The sequence below is a fragment of the Diadema antillarum genome, unplaced genomic scaffold (assembly GCF_040938485.1).
Source record: "Diadema antillarum isolate AM-2024a unplaced genomic scaffold, OU_Dant_1.0 seq00001846_RagTag, whole genome shotgun sequence".
Classification (NCBI taxonomy): Eukaryota; Metazoa; Echinodermata; class Echinoidea; order Diadematoida; family Diadematidae; genus Diadema; species Diadema antillarum.
This window is the reverse complement of record NW_027272518.1, coordinates 143,998-164,013: the sequence shown is the minus strand read 5'-3', so window position 1 is coordinate 164,013 and position 20,016 is coordinate 143,998. Positions and strand designations below refer to the sequence as shown.

At 36.2% G+C, this 20,016-nt stretch overlaps 1 protein-coding gene across 1 annotated transcript in view; it reads right to left on the bottom strand.

The window, feature by feature from the left end:
* Nucleotides 1-286: 286 nt before the first annotated feature.
* Nucleotides 287-20,016, bottom strand: part of LOC139712715 (pregnancy zone protein-like) — a 50,964-nt gene continuing 31,234 nt past the window's right edge. The window contains exons 19-32 of the mRNA XM_071624517.1: nt 18,512-18,653; nt 16,741-16,844; nt 15,973-16,024; nt 14,859-14,951; nt 13,249-13,425; nt 11,735-11,976; nt 10,963-11,037; nt 10,062-10,236; nt 8,942-9,165; nt 7,956-8,195; nt 7,289-7,428; nt 3,332-3,509; nt 2,342-2,444; nt 287-1,592 (exon numbers count right to left, since the gene is read on the bottom strand). Coding sequence (XP_071480618.1) covers nt 1,540-1,592; nt 2,342-2,444; nt 3,332-3,509; nt 7,289-7,428; nt 7,956-8,195; nt 8,942-9,165; nt 10,062-10,236; nt 10,963-11,037; nt 11,735-11,976; nt 13,249-13,425; nt 14,859-14,951; nt 15,973-16,024; nt 16,741-16,844; nt 18,512-18,653 — 1,998 coding nt within the window. The 3' untranslated portion in view covers nt 287-1,539. The remainder of the gene's footprint in view (nt 1,593-2,341; nt 2,445-3,331; nt 3,510-7,288; nt 7,429-7,955; nt 8,196-8,941; nt 9,166-10,061; nt 10,237-10,962; nt 11,038-11,734; nt 11,977-13,248; nt 13,426-14,858; nt 14,952-15,972; nt 16,025-16,740; nt 16,845-18,511; nt 18,654-20,016) is intronic.

Sequence of the window (20,016 nt, the reverse complement as noted above, 5' to 3'; positions counted from 1 at the left end):
AGTTGTAGGATATCACTCTTTTTTGTCACACCAATTTATAACTGGATTGGAATATCGCTTTAAAGGCATCCAATCCAGAAAGAATGATGTTCAATGATTCTGTTGTGTGTGTGTGTGTTTGTGTGTGTGTGTGTGTGTCTCTGTGTGTGTGTGTGTGTGTGAATATAGCTGTTCCTTGAAAATCACGAACATTAAGGTCTGCGAAGAACTCGAATTCTCAAATAAACACAAGACAACTATTAAATACATTAAAGTCATTATTTTCTTTTTATTCAATATCGTCCAACTTTACATATGTATTTTTCTCATATCAACAAGAAAGAAATAACTATCTAACCTTCCTCCAACAACTGACGGGTGTCGTATCTATCTATGTACTGCGTCAAAATACTTAAACAGTGACGACAAATTCAGTCACTCATTCTCAACAGCATACTCGTAATGTACAAGATGATATTTATAACAGTTTATAGTGTATTAAAACGAATAGCATATAATCCTCTAATGCTTGGAGATTCATCATGTTCTAATTCAAGCATTCAACAAGAAAAATACACAGATTAGTATAAAAAGAAAGACACCAATCTTCAAAGGCAAGATCATGGTTTTGTATATCTTTCAAGTTGCATATATTCTAGAGGACATTTTGGGTGTCCAAGAAAAGCCTGGATTGCAAATGGCAAATAAATTCTTGGAAACTAACGGTACCTTTAATGGTCATGATTTCGTATGAAAAAAAAAAATGATGGCGTTTGCTGCCTGTAATATCAAAACAGGGAGGACTGGTGATCAACTCCCTGATCAAAAGGAATTTGTGCCATCCACTAGAAGAAAAGAAATCAGGCAATTAGTGTCGTATTTTTTTTTTCCTTGATGACTATTCTTTCATGATGACAAGTTTTTTTTTTCTCTCTTTTTTTTACAGAATAAAACAACACCTTGGAAAAGGTTTCCATTACAACAAACAGAAAACATAGAAAGTACTGTGTCTACGACTTTAATTTTTACCAGGTGTTTCTGAATGTCATCTTATTTTACTGTGCTTAACACAAAGGTAAAAATTATTGCTTAACTCTGTTCGAATTAAAAACCTAATGTTGTTGTTTTTTCTTTGTTTTTTTTAAAGCTATGGCTAACCTTGGTCGCTATTTCTCAGTTTTGGCAATATCACGCCAATCAAATCAGTACATCAACAACAATATTTTTTTCATAATGAATTGTGGTCTTCAAAATGTTATGAAGTCTGTGAACATAGCAGCAAACCATTTTCTTTGTACAACATCACACTGAGAGCTACAATTCATTGCTTTGCAAGAAAAGGTGTGACTTCATTCCATTAGGGACGACTAAAATGCGGTCACGTGCATGTGTAATTCAGCATCCCTCCTGAAATTACTAAATTCAAGTACAAAGTATGTAGGCCTTTGTTCAGTAATGCCTCACTTGTGATGCATTTAAGCTTTTGTCTCTGCCAGAAAATCATAGTGACCATTTTGTCTATTATTTTCATGCACGAGTGTCCTACGTTCCAGATCATCTTTATAACTCGTTCGCCAGTTCACAGGGATGGTAGTTCTCAAAGCTGACGAGGTCTGAAGGACAAAAACAATATAGAAAGGAAACAACATTTTAGCCTCGATTCATCACATATTACTTACAATTGACTGAAAGACAAAAATGATAAGAAATTTCTGAACACTGATGTTATAAATGCCCCACATAAACCTCATTCGCTTTCACAATCTATCGTCTCGGGTGTTTTTGGCATGTTCTGTGACAATGCCAAAACATCAACAATAATTAATGTTGTATTATCTAAGATTAAACCAGAATATAGCTTTACACGTCAACATTTGAGATTTCGGAATTTCATTCTGATTTCATACAAGTAAAGACGCAGCTTAGGAAAACTACCGACACTAGCTCTTCTAGAAACTGGAGTAGTTATGTTTCCCGAATCGACAAAGAAAATAGAATAATAAATCACTCTCTAAACTCCACAAGAAAATCGAATACTACAGTTATGATTTTAAATTCATGATGACAAATAGAAGCTTGAAAATATAAAATGACTGTTGGACAAGATAATAAAACCGAAACTAAACCGAAATCCTCGGTACTTTGCATGTAAACAGCAAAGACGCGATTCAAGCCCTATTGTCTGATAACTAGTTAGTTAAATTACGTGGATTAGCTCAAGCTATATTTCATATTTTCTTTAATATTGGTCCCTTTGTTGCTGTGTTTCAGCATATTTAACCGTACATATTTCGAAATAATGGACTTTACTGGTATAACGATTCAAAATATCATTCAATTTCTCCATGAAAGAATAGCTTACCTGGCTTGTAGTAGTCATACACTTTGATGACCGATGATTTGGCATCTTTCACGACCATTTCCTGTTTCACTTTGATGGGCACGCAGCGATCTATGCTGTCAAACTGGGTAATATAATGTTAAGATGTCGGAAAGAGTTTTAACATCACATTTCTAAAGTAAGAATTGAAATGCAGCTATACAATCACATTGGCAAAGTAGACCAAACATTTTGTCGAAAGTATCATCCCTACAGAATGTAATGTGAAAACATGCAATGGTATTATACCGGGAGAAAGGCATGAAAGTTAAGACAGTCGCATGCCCTGATTGGCTATAATGTGCAGATCAAATATCATTATATATTTTGTCATTGTACTAAAGAAAAATACTCACGGATACCGTGACAATAATTACATAAGCTAACTAAATGATATCTACATGATTATGATGATATCTATACTTGGGGAATTTAAGAAAACTATAACTATTTTCTTGTTTTAACTCGGAAGACAAGACGATCAGACTATTGAAGGAAACTAGCTTTTTTAGGAAATTCTGTCCCAGTGAACATACATTGTATATCTGTCCTGCCTATCTGAACGTGCAGCAGGCTACAGTCCATGTGCTACTAAGTTGCATACATGTATATCAATTTCATTATATTCCAATGAAGCCTAATCTACCTATTAACAATTCCACAAACTTCTTTTTTTTTCTTCTTTTTCTTCTTCTTCTTTTTCATCATCTTTTTTCTTTCTTTTTCTTTTTCTTCTTCTTCTTTTTCTTTTTCTTATTCTTATTGACAGGACAAAAATGAAAGATGATTCTGCGAAAGAGTTTGAAGGACTGAATAATTACTAGTACGTGACTAAACTTTCGAAAGCTTTCAAATGACAGAGTTATCAATGCATTGGCGACAAATGCAAACAATCACAAAATACCAAACAAAGTAAAAAAAATAAAATAAAACACAGAAGGAGAAACTGTGTGGTACAGAATTATAACTTACTGAATCAAAATAGAGGGTCAGTGGTTTTCCGTTGGTATACTTGTCGATGCGCTTCAAACCAATGGCTGCGCCATGTCTGTGGCGGAAAGTTTCCAAAGAATCCTCATGGGGGATAAATCCAGACACCATTTTAACCTCCATTACAGCCATACCGGTCTCCACCTCATTCCCTGTGTACCTGTCAGATGGGACAGAGAGAGAGAGAGAGAGAGAGAGAGAGAGAGAGAGAGAGAGAGCGAGTATAAAAGAGGGGTATAGATTAAGGAAGAGAAAAAGAGGTAAATTGGATTATTTCATGGGTCTAGTCGTGCAATGCCCACGAGCCTAATAGTTTGAGTATCATGACGCAAATCTCTCGTTTGAAGAGGCTACACCCCAGTAAATAATGCCAGTGCATATCTTGGCAATCAATGACTTAAAGTCAAAGATATAAAACACCTGTTTCTTGACCCTGGCCTAATCTAAGCATCAGTCATCGCCACAGCGCCACAGGAGGGGGGGGGGGCACCGCGAGAGGAGGAGATTGTTTTGGTTTTGGCATGGGCCATGTAGCTCCATGGTGCGTGTGTGTGTGTACGTGTGTGAGTGTAGACATTCAGCGTATGCAGACAGAGCATGCCTGTACTGTAGTGACCGGAACTATTGTCATTCCATTTTGCAGCACCGGCAAACTGGCAATGCTCTCCTTCTTATTCCTGTATTTTCGTTATTTACGGGTCGATTTTTTTCGTTCGAAATGTAAAATGGATGACCATAGAATTTCTCAATAGAATATAAAATTGAAAACTTTAGAAAGGATAGAGAAAATTGAGTTCACTTTGAATGGTCTGCCACAGGCAGATATCCTTATCATGCTCTTACGTAATACGACAGCTGCTTTCTCAATGATCCAGTCAGCAGGCTGATTGTAACCAGGGAGGTAGTCTCACCTCCCCGTTGTAACTCACTGCCAAATAGCACATTGTCAGCACCGGCAAACTAGCAATGCTCTCCTTCTTATTCCTGTATTTTCGTTATTTACGGGTCAATTTTTTTCGTTCGAAATGTAAAATGGATGACCATAGAATTTCTCAATAGAATATAAAATTGAAAACTTTAGAAAGGATAGAGAAAATTGAGTTCACTTTGAATGGTCTGCCACAGGCAGATATCCTTATCATGCTCTTACGTAATACGACAGCTGCTGGAGTCATCAAACCCTGGCTTGGCCTCCAGGTTTGTCACGCCTGAGCAGAAAGTTTATTTGCAATGGACAAGTCCTTCGACTCCCAACTCCCAAACGACAAATATACGCACCCCACTTTGGGTATGCCCCAGTTGGGGACTCGCCTCAAACGAGGGATTGACGGCATGAAAAGCTTAAAAGAAAGATTGGGCTACAGGTGTCTACATGTATTGATGCCTAGAAAGGCCGGGGTGGGAGCGGGGGCTCATTCAGTCCCTCCTCCTATGCTTTAGGGCCGTTGGCCACGTAATCGCAAGTAAAGTTGGCAAGCGCGCCTCCCACAAGGTAATCTACCATACTGAATTAGAAATTATTCCGCAGTTTTTAAAATTTATTTGCAACAAATTAATAAGCTAATTTATGCATTAAAACAAAAAGTGACTGTTTCCTGTAATAAATAAGGTCCAAAACTGTTAATTTTTGGTCTAGATACTCTTATAAGGATTCTTATTAAATGTAGTGCCTACATCAAATGAAAATGGTGGCATTGTTTGTTTGTTTTTTATTATCATTATTTCATTTTCTTCATAATCATGTTTTTACTGTGTATAATTGTTTTCGACTATTTTTTCTGATTTTTTTTTTCAGATGAAAATCGTCGGCGACACTTTTGCGAGCATAAACGACATGAAATCAATTGATTTGAAATGGTAGGAGTAAATACAATAATACATTTGTGACCGTGCATCACAAAACGAACATAAAGTCGCACTGGTCCCCTTGATTTTATGTGAGGACTCACAAAAGGCGTAATGGGTCAACAGAGTCAATCTTGGCTATTTCATATTTTCCGAAAGAGTTATCCTTCCTCTACATTATTCTTTAATTTAATATCATAACGTGAATGGGAAAGTGTGTTTTCAACATTTTTTTTTCTACAATCCTTTTTTAAGCGGGGGGGGGGGGGGGGGGTAGGATGATCAGGTATGTCTTAGAGTTCTCTTTTCATTTCTTGAAATTCTTTACACACTCTTCACTTTCAAGTCTAACAACTTTTGAACGGTAACTCTATTGCTTTGTAAAATGACATTAATCATGAAGAGGATGTGTTAATAGAACAGACTTAACTTCAGCTTAATTACACATTAATAATCCCTTCATTGTTGTTGCTCGGGTGGTATACATCCTGTGTTTTGTCCCTTTCATTGCACAGCTAGCACGGCTTGGTTAAGATTAAAGGCCTGAATAGACCCTTTACTTCAGAGCCGCTTTTCTCTTTTCACACTTTTCCAGAGTGGGGGCTTTTTTTGCCAATATGTAGATAGGTTAGGGGAGTCAATTTGATTTTTGAGTTATACATCATTTTAAAGCTTAGAGTCTGCTTTTGAATCTATTCTACTGAAAATCCATGTCCTGTGACGTTTTGCTTGTTTTGTGATGCATTTATAAATATTGGCTAGAAACAGAATGGCATTGTATTTGTACATGAAATCACGCTTTTGAGAATTTTTTGACCTTACATGAACTTACTAGATATCGCTTAACCTCAAAACCGCATACCCTGGCGTCGCGAAGGTCTCAAAAAATTGGCAAGACTTAACCCTACTTTAACTGGGGGAGGGGGTCAAAATGACCCCCCCCCCCAAACATTTCGCGCCACGATTCCGCAACGCGCAAAGATTTTGCCGCGTCGTTTCATGACTTTTTTAATTGAAGTCTGCCGCATATTTTGAGACCAAATTTGCGACGTCCGGGTACATCGTTCTGAAGTTACACAATGTTTTGCAGATGCATGTCAACCCGAAAACAGCTCAAATCCATGATTTCGTGTGCAAATCCATGCAAATTGTGTGGTTTTTTTTTTTAACTGATATAAATGAGATTATTTCAACTTTTAACCATTGAAATTAATCAATTCTAATGTAGGAAAGCTTGAAAAAATGCCTGCAACAAATTTTGGCAAAGTAACAATAGAAAACAAAACGTCAAAAACAATGAAATACATACGAAATTAACAAAACAATGAAAATCAAAAGAAAATGATTTTGATTGCGCAATTTTTAAAGAAAATTGTTCAATGTGTCTTGAGGAACTCTTACACAATAATTTAGCAATCCTTCAATCTTTTTAATGGCGTTAAAGGTGAAAATATGAATCCATGCGTAAATTTGCAAAATCAATTTATTAAAAAATATAAAATCAATTTTTTTTTCTGTTGGATGACCATATAAACTTGTACTTGACATCCGGCTCTATGTGCAGGCAAAATTTTGCGGCGATCGCACGATCGGCGGCCGAAATCTGACGGGGGGGGGGGGGGGGGGGGGGGGGGGGGGGGGGGGGTTTCAAATTGCCCCCCCCCCCCCCCCGGAAAAACTTGGTCTCAAATAGCATAGTTAAAATATGGTTAAAAGAAAAAAAAAAAGTCATGCAACGTCGCGGCTTTTTTTTTTTTTTTTACGTTATGGATTTATGATGAGAAATGGGGAGGGGGGGGGGGGCTCAAAAAAGCCACGAGGGAGTGATTTTATTGGTCAGTGCCTGTCATCCTCCTTACTGATGGGTCGAACTTAGATTGGTGGCGCTAGAAAGCTTGATTGAACGCGCTAGAAAGCTTAATTGAACATCTAATCGCAGAGGTTGCTGTTGAAGTATAAGATTACCTTCTATTGACAAGAGGTGGAGAAATTATTTTCTCTGTTCTCAAGGTCTGATTTTAACACATTTCTTTTTATCCTAAACTTCAATTGAAGGCATTAGAGGATTTAAAGCAAACAATTATATAAACTAACCTGACACAGACATACACAGTTCTGTCTCCACATGTTGTACTGTCACTTTGGACTCTGCCATTCCATTCACCGATTGTCACACTAATGTTGAACAGTGGGCGTTGTGGAGGAACCACTGGAACATTATAGCGCAACTCAGCCTGCTCGGAATAAACCAAAGAAGAACATAAAATTATTCTTCTTACTTTCTGAATCTTCTCAATTGTTGTTGCTTTGTTTCTTGTTTTGTTTCGAAAGTCTATTTTAGTGTCATATATGTCAGTTGTCAATAAGTGTAAAGAATGACATGGTAAGGTATTTGAAACAGAAAATGAAAATAACTGACAGGTTGCATTTTTGTAATTCTGTTTTTTTTTTCGATACACATGTTTTTTTTTTTCACTTAAAGTTTGCAATCATGACATAAATCAAGCAATGATACTTCAAGTTTATTACTAGTGGTATAAGTTTGTAACAGTCTTTGATAAGTTATCCTGGTATTGCCTCGAGAAAGATATCAAAATCATCATATATAATTCAATTACATCGGTGTATTTTTTTTTTCAAGAGATTACATCTCATATACCTTGATTTGGGGAAAAATGATAAAACAATAATATCTGTTTCTGTTCTATCTGATCAAGGGTCTCTGGAATAATAAGGGTTAATAGACGTCCAGTAGACCCACCTGGAACAGAGCACACCCACTTCCCCTTGAAGAGATCCAAAGATCTGCCGGAACCTCCCGCAGGTCTTCACGCTGCAGCACGAGGTGGTTGCTGTTATCGATGTCGAAAAAGAACTCCTCTGTGAGATCACGGGAGCCCGACCTAAAGGCTTGAACGCCAATTTCCAGATCTAACGACGAATCAGGGCCATACACTCTCTCTGCAAACTGAGCCACTGCTTGCAATCCAAGGACGGTGTCCTGAAAATGTTTCAATACCATTAAAGCGACCAAGGAATGGAAATTATGCTTACAATACGTGTTTACACAATGTTAAAGGGTGTGTACAGTTCCGGTCGAGGTGAAGATTTAGCTTTTAACGTTTTGTGAGATATTCAGAAACCACTCTGTGAGATGTCAAAGAACATTCAATTCTAAGGGGTATCAAAAGTTTATTTGATGAAAATCGGTTTTGAAATGGCTGAGATATCCAAAAACAAGGTAAAACAAAGAGATACTAATACAGTTGGGGCATGTCGCCTTTTATTATTAGCACTTTTTCGGATTTCTCAGCCATTTGAAAACTAATTTTTATCAAATAAACGCTGAATCCTTCTTAGAATTACATGCTCTTTCATATTTCATAGGAGGCTTTTCATTATCTCACTTAGGAATGTTCAAAACATGAATCCCTACCTCAAACAGTACTGTACAGTCCCTTTAAACAAAGTGTTTTCACCGCTACTGTCATCTTCAGTACGATCATCACCCTTTCTTTAATGATCATTATGTCAATAACAATGACAAAAAAGTAAATAATAATGATTAGCATTACTCTATTTATACCAAATATTGCTACTACTTTAGTTGTTAAATATGTTATAACCGTTATTGTTATGACTATTTCCTCTTCTGCTATTGTCGTGATGCAAGTCTTCATATCTGTGCTGTGGGAAAGGGAATTGATTTTCATTTAGAAAACTTGAAAACATCGCTAAAAGTCTAACCTGCGTCGACGAGAAACCACCGAGAGCGTTTCGTTGGGCATTCAGCCAGCGGACTATCGGCAAAACGTCATCAAACATCACGTCAAATGGCTGATTCTGGTGGAGGTGGGCCAGCAGAACGTAAGCAGTTATCTCTACACCGGAGGAGTCGGCATGGCAGTGGTGAATGCACAAGCTCTCTTCTTTCTCGACAGCATCACCACTGCTCCAGAAACGTAACCCATCTTCGAACATAGAGTTAGAATTTAAAAAGGAAAATATAAATGATTGAAACATGCCTGAATATTCTTAAAATAATTCATTACAAAATCTTGGTACTTGTACTTGCGTGGGTCATTTTTATTCATTATCATTTATATTATTGTTATTATTATTATCATTAATATCATTATCATTGTTATTATTACACTATTGTTATTATATCAATATCACATTTCTTTTTTTCCGAAAATCATAACATACACTGGACAGTTAAGGGTGCACCAGGTTGGGCAACCCGGGTCTGAAAAGAGCCATCTAATTGATTTTGGCCCTCAGGCCATCCTCCCAATCATCATGAGGTTAGTCTAAATGACGTATGTCTCTGTTTATCTTCATTTCGATAAAGGAAAGATGAAACTTGACGAATTGTCTCAAACAGTCTGCTGCTTATCAAAACGGTCCAAATAACAATATACATTTTTTTTTTTCAAAATGAGGACAGAAAAAAAGTTATATTTGATACAACATTTTCAGCTTCGTAGGCGATTTATGGATTGGCGATAGCTATGAAATAGAAATCAGTAGGATCTCATCCATTCTGCAGGTAAAATGAAAAGTGGCATAGGGTGAGGACGTGGCTCAAATGCAAGAATATTTTTCGAGCTAACACGTGAAATAATAGAAATGTGATAAAAATAACGATGATAAGATAGACATCAAATGAAAGAAATGTGTTTTATGCATGTTCGAAATAGCAGTTCGCAATGTGAACATCTCCAATCTTACTGCTCTTGGATATATTGAAAGCTTATGCAATTATGGGTCAGATGAAAAGAAAAAGAACAATAACAGGCGGTAGCATTACTGGGACACACAAGGTTTTCTTGAAGTGATAAATTTGTGACAAAAAGGGGCTTACTTTCTTCTTGTGCTCTGTCGTTAAGGAGGCTTAGAGCTCGAGACTGGCTGGAGAAGTAGTTGCCCAAGCCAAAAGCATAGCCAGTCAAAGCCAGCGCATAGGTGTTCATGTCAAAAGGAACTGTGGTGTTTAGCCAATGTTCCATACATTCCAGCCCAAGAATCACATCTTGATCCTACATGAGGTAAAATGATTGAATAAATAAATGTTAAAAAATACATTACAATACACGAAACGATATCGTCTGTCTCTTAGTAAAGTTTAGCCAGTGTCGAAACCGTTAAACATTGATATGAAAAAAAAAATACCTATCTTGAGAGAAATGTACAATGGTCAAGACTGACAAGAATGATACAGGCCCCTCAGGAATTCACAAGGTACAACTACAATTTCTTTCTTTTTAATTTGGCTAAAAGTCCCAAACAAACATATTTTATAGCAAAACTTACTTGTGTACCTTAGTTTTGTGATATTATATCTACAGATAAAGATATATATATATATATATATATATATAGATATAGATACTTGCTACAGGTTGACTATCATAAATAGAAAAAATATATATATTCATATATACATATATATATATATATATATATATAGAGAGAGAGAGAGAGAGAGAGAGATATTATATATATATATATGAATATATATATATCATTAAAAAATATATATGTTTTGCATTTATAGTGCAGCACAGGTCGGCCACAAATCTCAAATAGTGTGAAACAGACTCACACTAAAAAATTACCTGGATGTGGTTTGGATCAAAGCAGTATACAAATAGGTCACCGTATAAACGCATGTTAGCAGTGATGTAAGCACAGGTGAACTAATGTCAACCCCAATTGTTTGATAACTTGAGGTGGGGGTATACCAATTCAAACGAACAACTCACATCAGGGGATGCTCCAGATTCCAACATGGCGACTGTCACAAACGCTGTCATGGTAACGGGGCTGGAGACGGATCCCTGGGATGGGAGAAGAAGTATTATGAAAGAATGGATTCAAACTACAAACAGAGAGGGCAATTACATACTTTCACACATCTTTCACCGCTGTGGTTCAGTCCAGATAGCGGGTTAAATTTTAGCCTGATTTCTAATTATATTAGATTACGAAATGTGCTTCGATCGAAATCTTTCATTGCAAGCTCTCCTGCCCATATCAAGCCAGCGTAGGTCGGAGTCTATTGTGACGGATCACCTCTATTTTAGTCCTCCACGTTTGCTGTTGCCTTCTACTTCCATCTCGAACACTCTTCTGATATCTTTATCACTCTCTTATCTGCATATATGACCAGACCATTCGAGCCAACTCTTTCTCAGGAGATCTTTAATGGGGATCACTTTTGCTTCGTTCATTATGTCTACATTCCTTTTGTGCTCTTCGAGACGTATTCCCATGCAAACACTCAGTATACATAAGAAAGTGCAATCAACTGGCATCATTCAGTGACAGAACTTGAAGTGGAAATTTCGGGAAGCACTATAGGCAGTTGAAAGGAAAAATTGGGAAGTTATTGTACTAAATTGCAGTAGATTGCAAACATGGCCAAACATGGTATTGACTGTATTTCATTCATAGGAACATTTTTAAAATGTCATCTAAGACTCATAATGTCAACTTTACGAAAACATCGTATAAACTTGGCATATATAGGTTTACCTGCATTTCTTTGTGGATTACTCGGCCCTGCTTGATGACGCAACCTTGTGCGTCTCTGGAGTGTCGAAGGAGCCAGTTCTGGGTTCTCCCTAGATTCATTTCATCAACCTCCATGAACTCCTTGGCCAAGCTGAAACACTTAAGGACAAATGCTGAGAGCCAGGTGCTGCCGACCCCATCACTGGTCCCAAAGGCACTGTAGGACCCGTCTGGCAGCTGGTATTTAAGCTCTCTCTGGTAGCCTTTGTGATAGAATGTTCAAGGTTCGACGTAAAAAAAAAAACAAACAAACAAACTTCTGAAATTTGGGAGGGACAGTAAACGCAATGGTTATCACCGCTAACTTACGGAGTACGATTATTCCCTATAACTGCAGCCGTGTCTTCATTATCATTTTTTTTAAAATTTGATTAAATAGTTAATTCGTTTCCATTATCAAAGAAAAAAAAGAGACATGATTCAAAGCGGTACAAGTTGTCGATTTTTTGTTCATTCATCTGATAAGAACAGTTTAGTAGAATACAATGTAAAGTATAAAATTTTATGCACGAATGATATAATGAAGAAAAAAAGACACAATACACACTTTGTCATGGTAGCAAGGAACGCCCTTCTCTATTATTTTGTCCTTCCTAATTATTCAATACACATTTGTATTATGAACATCTATCTGATCTCATCGAAACCCAGACTGGCTACACACATGCACCTAAGATCACTATCTGCAACCCAGCTTAAACTTGGCTCCTGCACCCACAACCGTTATGGTGACTGTGCTTTCGCCGTTTGTGCCCCCCTTCTTTGGAACACTCTCCCTACTCATATTCAGACCTCCACCTCCGTTGAAATCTTAAAAAAGAAACTTAAAGCCCATTTACTTTTAGTGCAGAATTAATGATTATGTATGCATTTGTAGTAAATTATTTGCTATTCCAAGCTGATTTGTATGTTTGTTTGTTTGGTTGTTTGTTCGGTTGTTTAGCATTGTAAAGCGCTTCGAAACATGTTGTATTAAGCGCTAAATGAATATTATATTCAAAAGCAAGGAAAACGCTGAAATAGACTTAACAAATCACAGTGAGAACCTGGGGAACAGGAAATAATGTGGAAATTATCAAATACACCCATGAGACACAGGAACCGGTCGCTCTAGGATCTATTTCAGTTTATCCTCAACTGGTATAGTATAAATGCATTTGCTTCTTTTATTCTACTAAGAGTCCAGACAATGAGTCTCCTGGTAATAGTATGACCGAGCACAAACAATAGATGCTGCAAATGAATTATTTTAATTACAAGAAAATGTCCCTTTTGTGAATTAACAGAACGTCAGGATACTGAGTCAGCACTGCTCAACGTTGCAGTGCTGCTATCCGTTACCATTCTAGTGTTTTTCAATTTGGTGAAGGGACGTGTTCACACTTTACACACATACCAACTCTAAGTATATTGAGATCGACTTAACGGACATACTCGACACACTCTTTTCAAAGAAAATGATAAAATACACTTACCACTTTCCATGTACTCCAAGGCCTTTGATGATATCTCATTGGTCAGCTGGTTTGTCTCCGTCAGGTAATGCATCACAAAGATGCTGGGTGCCATGGTGATCATATTCTGCTCCCCGCATCCGAAGGGCATCCTGAGCAATTGTCCGAGGTTGCTCATGACGGGTCCAATCACATCGCCTGTATACAGAGATCACAGCCTATACTCTTGTCATATGAGGATATTTTAGATTGTTATGGATTTTTTTTTTTTTTTGCAACTATGGTAAGGTCGACCATTACTTGTGCGTATTTTTTTTTTACCCCAAAACACATAATTTATGAAACCAAGGAATTGAGAACTGTTTAGTAGAACACAGCAGTCAGTGCAATTTGAAGATAGAATCATTGATTCTATTTATGTAATTGAATGGCCACCTCATAAATCCAACTGCCAGACATGTAACAAGATACTAAATTTAAAAAAAAAACAACATTTTGTCTACGTAACCGTAAGTATCTTTAGGCAAATATGTGACCGTGCACCTCAAAACGAACATAAAGTCGCACACACTGATTTTGCGTGAGGACTGAAAATAAGTGAAATGGGTCAACCTAGCCAAACTTGACTTTTTCATATTTTCTGAAAGAGTGGGTCTTCTTTTACATTATGCTAAAATTTTTTATCATAAAACGGGCAGGAAAGTGTGTTTTTTTAGCAGTTTATCTCGAACATTTTTGGTAGAATAGTGTGATTAGGTGTGTCTTTAGAATCCCTTTTTCATTTCTGAAAAACCTTGTCCATACTCTTCAATTTCAACTCTAATAACTTTTGAAAAGATAGTGCTACTGCTTTGAAAGTTGGCATTAATTATGGACAGAATGTGTTAATGAGGCATGCTTGATTTCAGTTTAATCTGATAATCCCTTCATTGTTGTTACTCTGGTGGTTTACTTCCTGTTTTTTGTCCCATTCATCGTACAGCCAGCATGGTTAGGTAAAGATTAAGCGCTTGAATAGACACTGTACTTCAGAGCCTCTTTTCTGAGTTCACACTTTTCCTGAGTTTGTGCATTCTTTCCAATATTTAGATAGGTTAGGAGAGTCCATTTGATTTGAGTTATACATCATTTTAAAGCTTAAAGTCTGCTCTTTTAGAATATGGTCTTAACTAAAAATTCATGTCTGGCGACTTTTTGTTTGTTTTGAGGTGCAGTGTCACATATATGTTTACAAATCACATTTTCATGACAGAAAATCATGATTACGATCACCAAACATGCAGCCTTCATATGTCGACATTATGCAGTGACAAGAAACCAAGATGAACATTATGGATCCTAAATTTAAATAAAATGGTATGATTTATAAATGAAAAAAATAAACGAACAGTGATCTAGAAGATGACAAAGTGAATATTTCAAGTTAAAGCGATCATATGGATTAATTTGTTTTCGATCCTACCGTTTTGCATCCAAACAGAGTTATATTTTGTGTAGGCCTGCATAAATCATTTTATGATTATTATATGGAGAGAAAGAGGATACGATTCAGCTGGGGTAAAAAAAAAAAGTCGGGAAGTGAATACAAATCATAAAGGATTACACTAATAATGATATCGCATCAAACCCACCAATAACTTGTATTCTTCCTCGTGCAGATCCTGGAACAATTACTTCTGGCAGGGCGAGAGTCACCATCTTGGAATATGGTTCATCACCGTCATCTACCAGAATCAACCGGGTCAACAGAACGAAGGAAGGAGAGGGAGAGAGGAATAGATAAATCTAGAATTTGAATTAAAACATATATATATATATATATATATATATATATATATTGAAACAAGGAAGGAAAAACTGACCAGAAACAATTGTAATAACAAATAGCTTTCTTTGCTCAAAGTTTTCGCTATATATATATATATATATATATATATATATATATATATATAATTTGGATTTTCAGGACTTTGTCTACACAGGTCACAGGTTCAAAGAAACTGGTATTGTCTAGACACGTCATGCACGTACGTGTAGAATCTTAAGTGATCTAGGCTTTCGTATGATTCGCCTGGGTATGTATGCTATTTTATAACACATAGTGCATGACATCTTATTGCACTATAACAAGTACCAAGCACCTCCAAATTCTGAATTTGCCCTCAGGCAGTTATATTCAATTCGGCCTGCGGCCTCATTGATTATAATTGACCTTCGGGGCAAATTCAGAATTTGTCGGTGCTTATATTGTTATAGTGCATTCAGCCTCATGCTCTATTATATATAACATAATCTGGCAAATTTGAACTGGCTGCGTTACACTTCAGTGGCCTCCATAACTTTCATCCACAAACCCTTTCTAATACTATTCATTGATTCTACTCATTTCGGTTCTCATGCTTAACTGGGATTGCTCAGAAGAAGAAGAAGAAAAAAAAAAAGACACAGTTAGATTGTAAGAAGGCCTATCACATCCAAGCCCTACACTTACACTTGCGTTAAAGGCACTTTAAAAACACTTTCAGTTTAATAAAATATTTTGGTAGACAAGGAAAATAAACAAACTAATAAAAAATACACAGATAAAGGAATAGATAGATACACAAGCAGACATACACAAACACACACACACAAACACACACACACACCACTACCTGTTATCCACGTCTGAAAAAATATATATTAAAGATGAATTATATGGTATTTTTTAACCCTAGGAATATCAAGCCATTTCAAATTTCTTACCATCTGGGCATATCATTTCGCTGAAAGTTTCCTCTCTTTCTGCCCCTTCAGGCTTTCAAATACAAAAGAAAGAAGATTAGGATATATGAATAATTATATTCACTTGCTTTAGTTCAAAGAATTAATGAAGACAACCTTATGCATTTGCACTAATGGAATGCATATTTATACGTCATTTTCTATCCTGATTTTTATAACCAACTGATGACAGTCGAAAATATTAGTATTTTCCAACTTAATACTGTTTAACTTCAATAAACTTGTCATTTTGAGCCTTTACGTGTATTTCATTTGTGTTTTGAAAGTCAAAGATTCAATGTGGTCAAAGAGTTTAGAGGCATAGAAATGAAATAGGTTCACGGCAAAAAAAAAAAAAATCAAGGTAATAATCTTGTAGGTAATCTAGGAAGCTGCACATGTAAAAAGCTGGCAAGTCAAGTACGCACACTGGGATCGGATAGACTAATGGTTTTCTTGGACTAACATACTTTAACACAACACTAGAAATAGATTCAACATATTTTGGAATATGTCTCATTTTAACTGCCTGATTTATTACTCAAATGATTTTGTTTCTTTAAAAAAATCCTATTGTACATAAATATTGATGGATTAAGTGTTTTTACTGGAAAGGAAATCTCAAAATAAAACAAATTAAAACTTGAAAAAGACAGTTATCCTTATACATCAAAAGTATTCCAATGTTTTGTATGATCATTACGAGCTGCGTTACAGTATGTTAAGGTATGAACCCATGAAATCACTTACCTCCACAAGAATGGTGTCTTCAAGGGCATCAGCAGCAGGGAAAGTGTAATTACCTGGAGCAATGTCTCCGTTACCATCAGCAACACGGTTTGCGACAGCATCAACTGAAAACAAAAAGTAATGAGAAACGCATTTCAAACCTCCTAATCACATGAATTGGTCGATTTGCCACCATATTCTAACAACCACACTTCTAAAAATAATTTGCAGAGACGTTTGCCACATACCGTTTTTTTTTAATAGGTAGCTTCGTAGGGACAAGAATAACGCACACCGTGGTATCCAATAAGCTCCAAGTTGTGAAAAAAAAAATCAGATTGTAATACATTTCCCTATGAATCTGATTCACATGTTAACATAATCACATTTTTTTTTCATTTTATAAAGAAAAATTAAATAGATGCCACAAGACTATAAGTACATAGTTACATAAAAACCAATATTTATTGATCTATTCCAATCCTGTGAGGATGTTTCTCTGAATGCGTCTTCTTGCTTTATCATGGTGATTTTGTGTACAAAGTCAATGCAAATTGAGTTTTTTCACATGGTTCATATAAATATGCTTATTTTTACTCTCAATGGCTAAAATTAATTTGTTTTAGGAGTATTATGCTTCAAAAAATGTCTGTGACAAATTTTGTTACAAAAAACAACAAAAACAAAAGGTCGAAAAAACAAGGAAATACATAAGAAATTCATGAAACAATATAATGAATAAGAAATTAATTTTTATACCGATTTTTTTTTCAACTACATTTGCTAAGAATGCCACAAAGAATAATTATACCAAAAATGAGCACTTTTGGAGCGTTATTTACTGATTTAGATGAAAGATTCTGATTTCTCGCATAAATTATCATAATTAATCAAAATAAAATAGAATAAGACTATTTTCTTAAATTTAAAAACACGATCTTTAGATTACATCGCACACTACCATTGTGCAAAGTTCCGCGGCGATCGCGCGATCAACGGCCGAGATCTTGGGGGGGGGGGGGGGGGGGGGGGGGGCCTCCCCCTCAGTCTTTCGAGCTACCAAAATAGCCCAGTCTTTTTAGGGTTAAGGGACTTTCAGCTCTTAAAGCTTTTTGGCGTATATATATGCATTTACATTTTTGTCCCTATATTCAAATGAAAGAGTATCGAAAAAAATTTCTTGTGTACAACAAATATATCATTGTAAAGAATCTAAGAATTGATTATAAATGAATTGCTTATAAACTCATGTGTTTATTTTTTTTTCTTTTCTTTTTGTACAAATGTTACCATGCATCACAAAACCAACTAAACGTCACATGCACTGATTTTGTGTGAGGACTGAAATAACCGGAAATTTGTCAACATAAGCAATTTTGAGTTTTTCATATTTTCTGAAAGAGCAAGTCTTTTTTTTTCTACATTATGTTCAATGTTGGTATCATGAAAAGGACAGGAAATCGTGTTTCAGCAGTTTTTCTCAAACTCTTTTTTTTTTTGGGGGGGGGGGGGGTAAAATAGTATGATAAGGAATATCTTATAGAGTCCCCTTTAATTTTGTTCACATGTTCTTCTACTTCAACTCTAATAACTTCAGATGAGATGATGCTACTTCTTTCAAAGTACTTATAGCACTGTGTGCTGAAAGTCTCCCGATTTCCCAATATAGAAGCCTTTGTTACATCATAAACCCTCAGCTGCACGGCGCGCCTCGCCCTAGCAGAAACTAGATAGGTAAAAATACTTGGAAAAATGTGTGTGAGAAATGACATTGGTCTGTTAATCTCCTCACCTCTGATAGGGATATCTCCAAGCTCACTGAAGATCAGTTCATATTCCACAGTTCTACTGGTACTTCCACAGACCTCAATGATAGGAGATTCGGGTCCAGTCTCAATAGAAAAGCTAGTACTTTCAGTCATGGACAATTCCACCTGGTGAACGCAGAGAAATGAAGAAAGATATGTTGTTTGATTTCAACATTTTTAAAGACACTTCGTCTGGGCCGATAGATAGAGATGGTTTTTAGAAAGGTAAGTACCACAACGTGTAGAAAAAGCCTAGACCAATACCGACATTCACCCTCAAAAATAATTATTATTGGTATCAGAGTTCCGGTGAATTGTTCTAAACGTCGTTCATGGGATATTGTTCAATTTTACTGTGTTTCATTCGCGGAACAGCACAAATGTGTGGAAACTGAATATGTGCCTATGCATCACAAAACTAACAAAGTGTCTCATTCCCTGATTTAACATGAGGACTCCAAGTGGGTGAAACGGATCAATATAGTCAATTTTGAGTTTTGTATAATTATAATCAATTTTCAGAAAAAGCATTTCTTCTAAACTAATCTAAAGTTCGGGATATAAAACTGATAGACACTTTTGTTTTTAGCAGTTTTCTAGATTACTTTTGCTTGCAGAATAGTGGGATAAGGAATGTTCTCCAGACCCAAATAATTTCACACTCTTCACTTCGAACTCTGATAACTTCTGAAACAATAATCATATCGTCTTTAAAACTGATATTAGTAATGAATAGAATTGCCTTATAGAGCATGCTAAATTTCAGGCTAATGCAATAGATTATAATTATTCTCTTCCCTGCTGTTGTTTCTATTTATAGATTTTTTTTATAGAACATCCTTCCTTTGTCTTATATTACACATCAAGCACGACCTGGCATGATCAGGCGTTTGAATAGACCTAATACCTTATAGTCTCTTTTCTCAGTATGCACTTTTCCAGATAGTATGCTCTCTTTTCAATATACATAGTAATAATGATATTTAGTCAGGAGCATTCATTTTAGGTTAGGAGAGTCCTTTCTAATTGATTTATACTTCATTTTTGTTTAAAGGAGAAGTCCGGACGATTTTGAAAAAAATTAACCAAAATCTACATAAATAAAGGACCATAATGACTAAGTTTCATTGAAAAAGACCCTCCCAACTCGCCACAATCGATTTTTTAGCATCACTAATTTTGAATCGTAACCGTTCGATTTCTGTACGCCGGCGAGAAAGATCACGTGACAGCGTGACGTTTCATCCTCACATTGCCTTTTGCTTGGAGCGTCAGCTGGCTCGGGGGAGCCCTGCTTGAGCAACGGTGATACGGGCCAAGCAAGCGGTAGTAGCGTACCGCAACAGTCTCTGACCACACAGCGGATGCACGCGGCATGATCTATTGCTTCATTAAAAAAATGCCGATGTGTCAAGTGTTAGGGTGTTGTCAATACTTCAACTTTACTAGTAAGTCTTCAAATTGAAGAAATATTTCGATTTTAAATTGA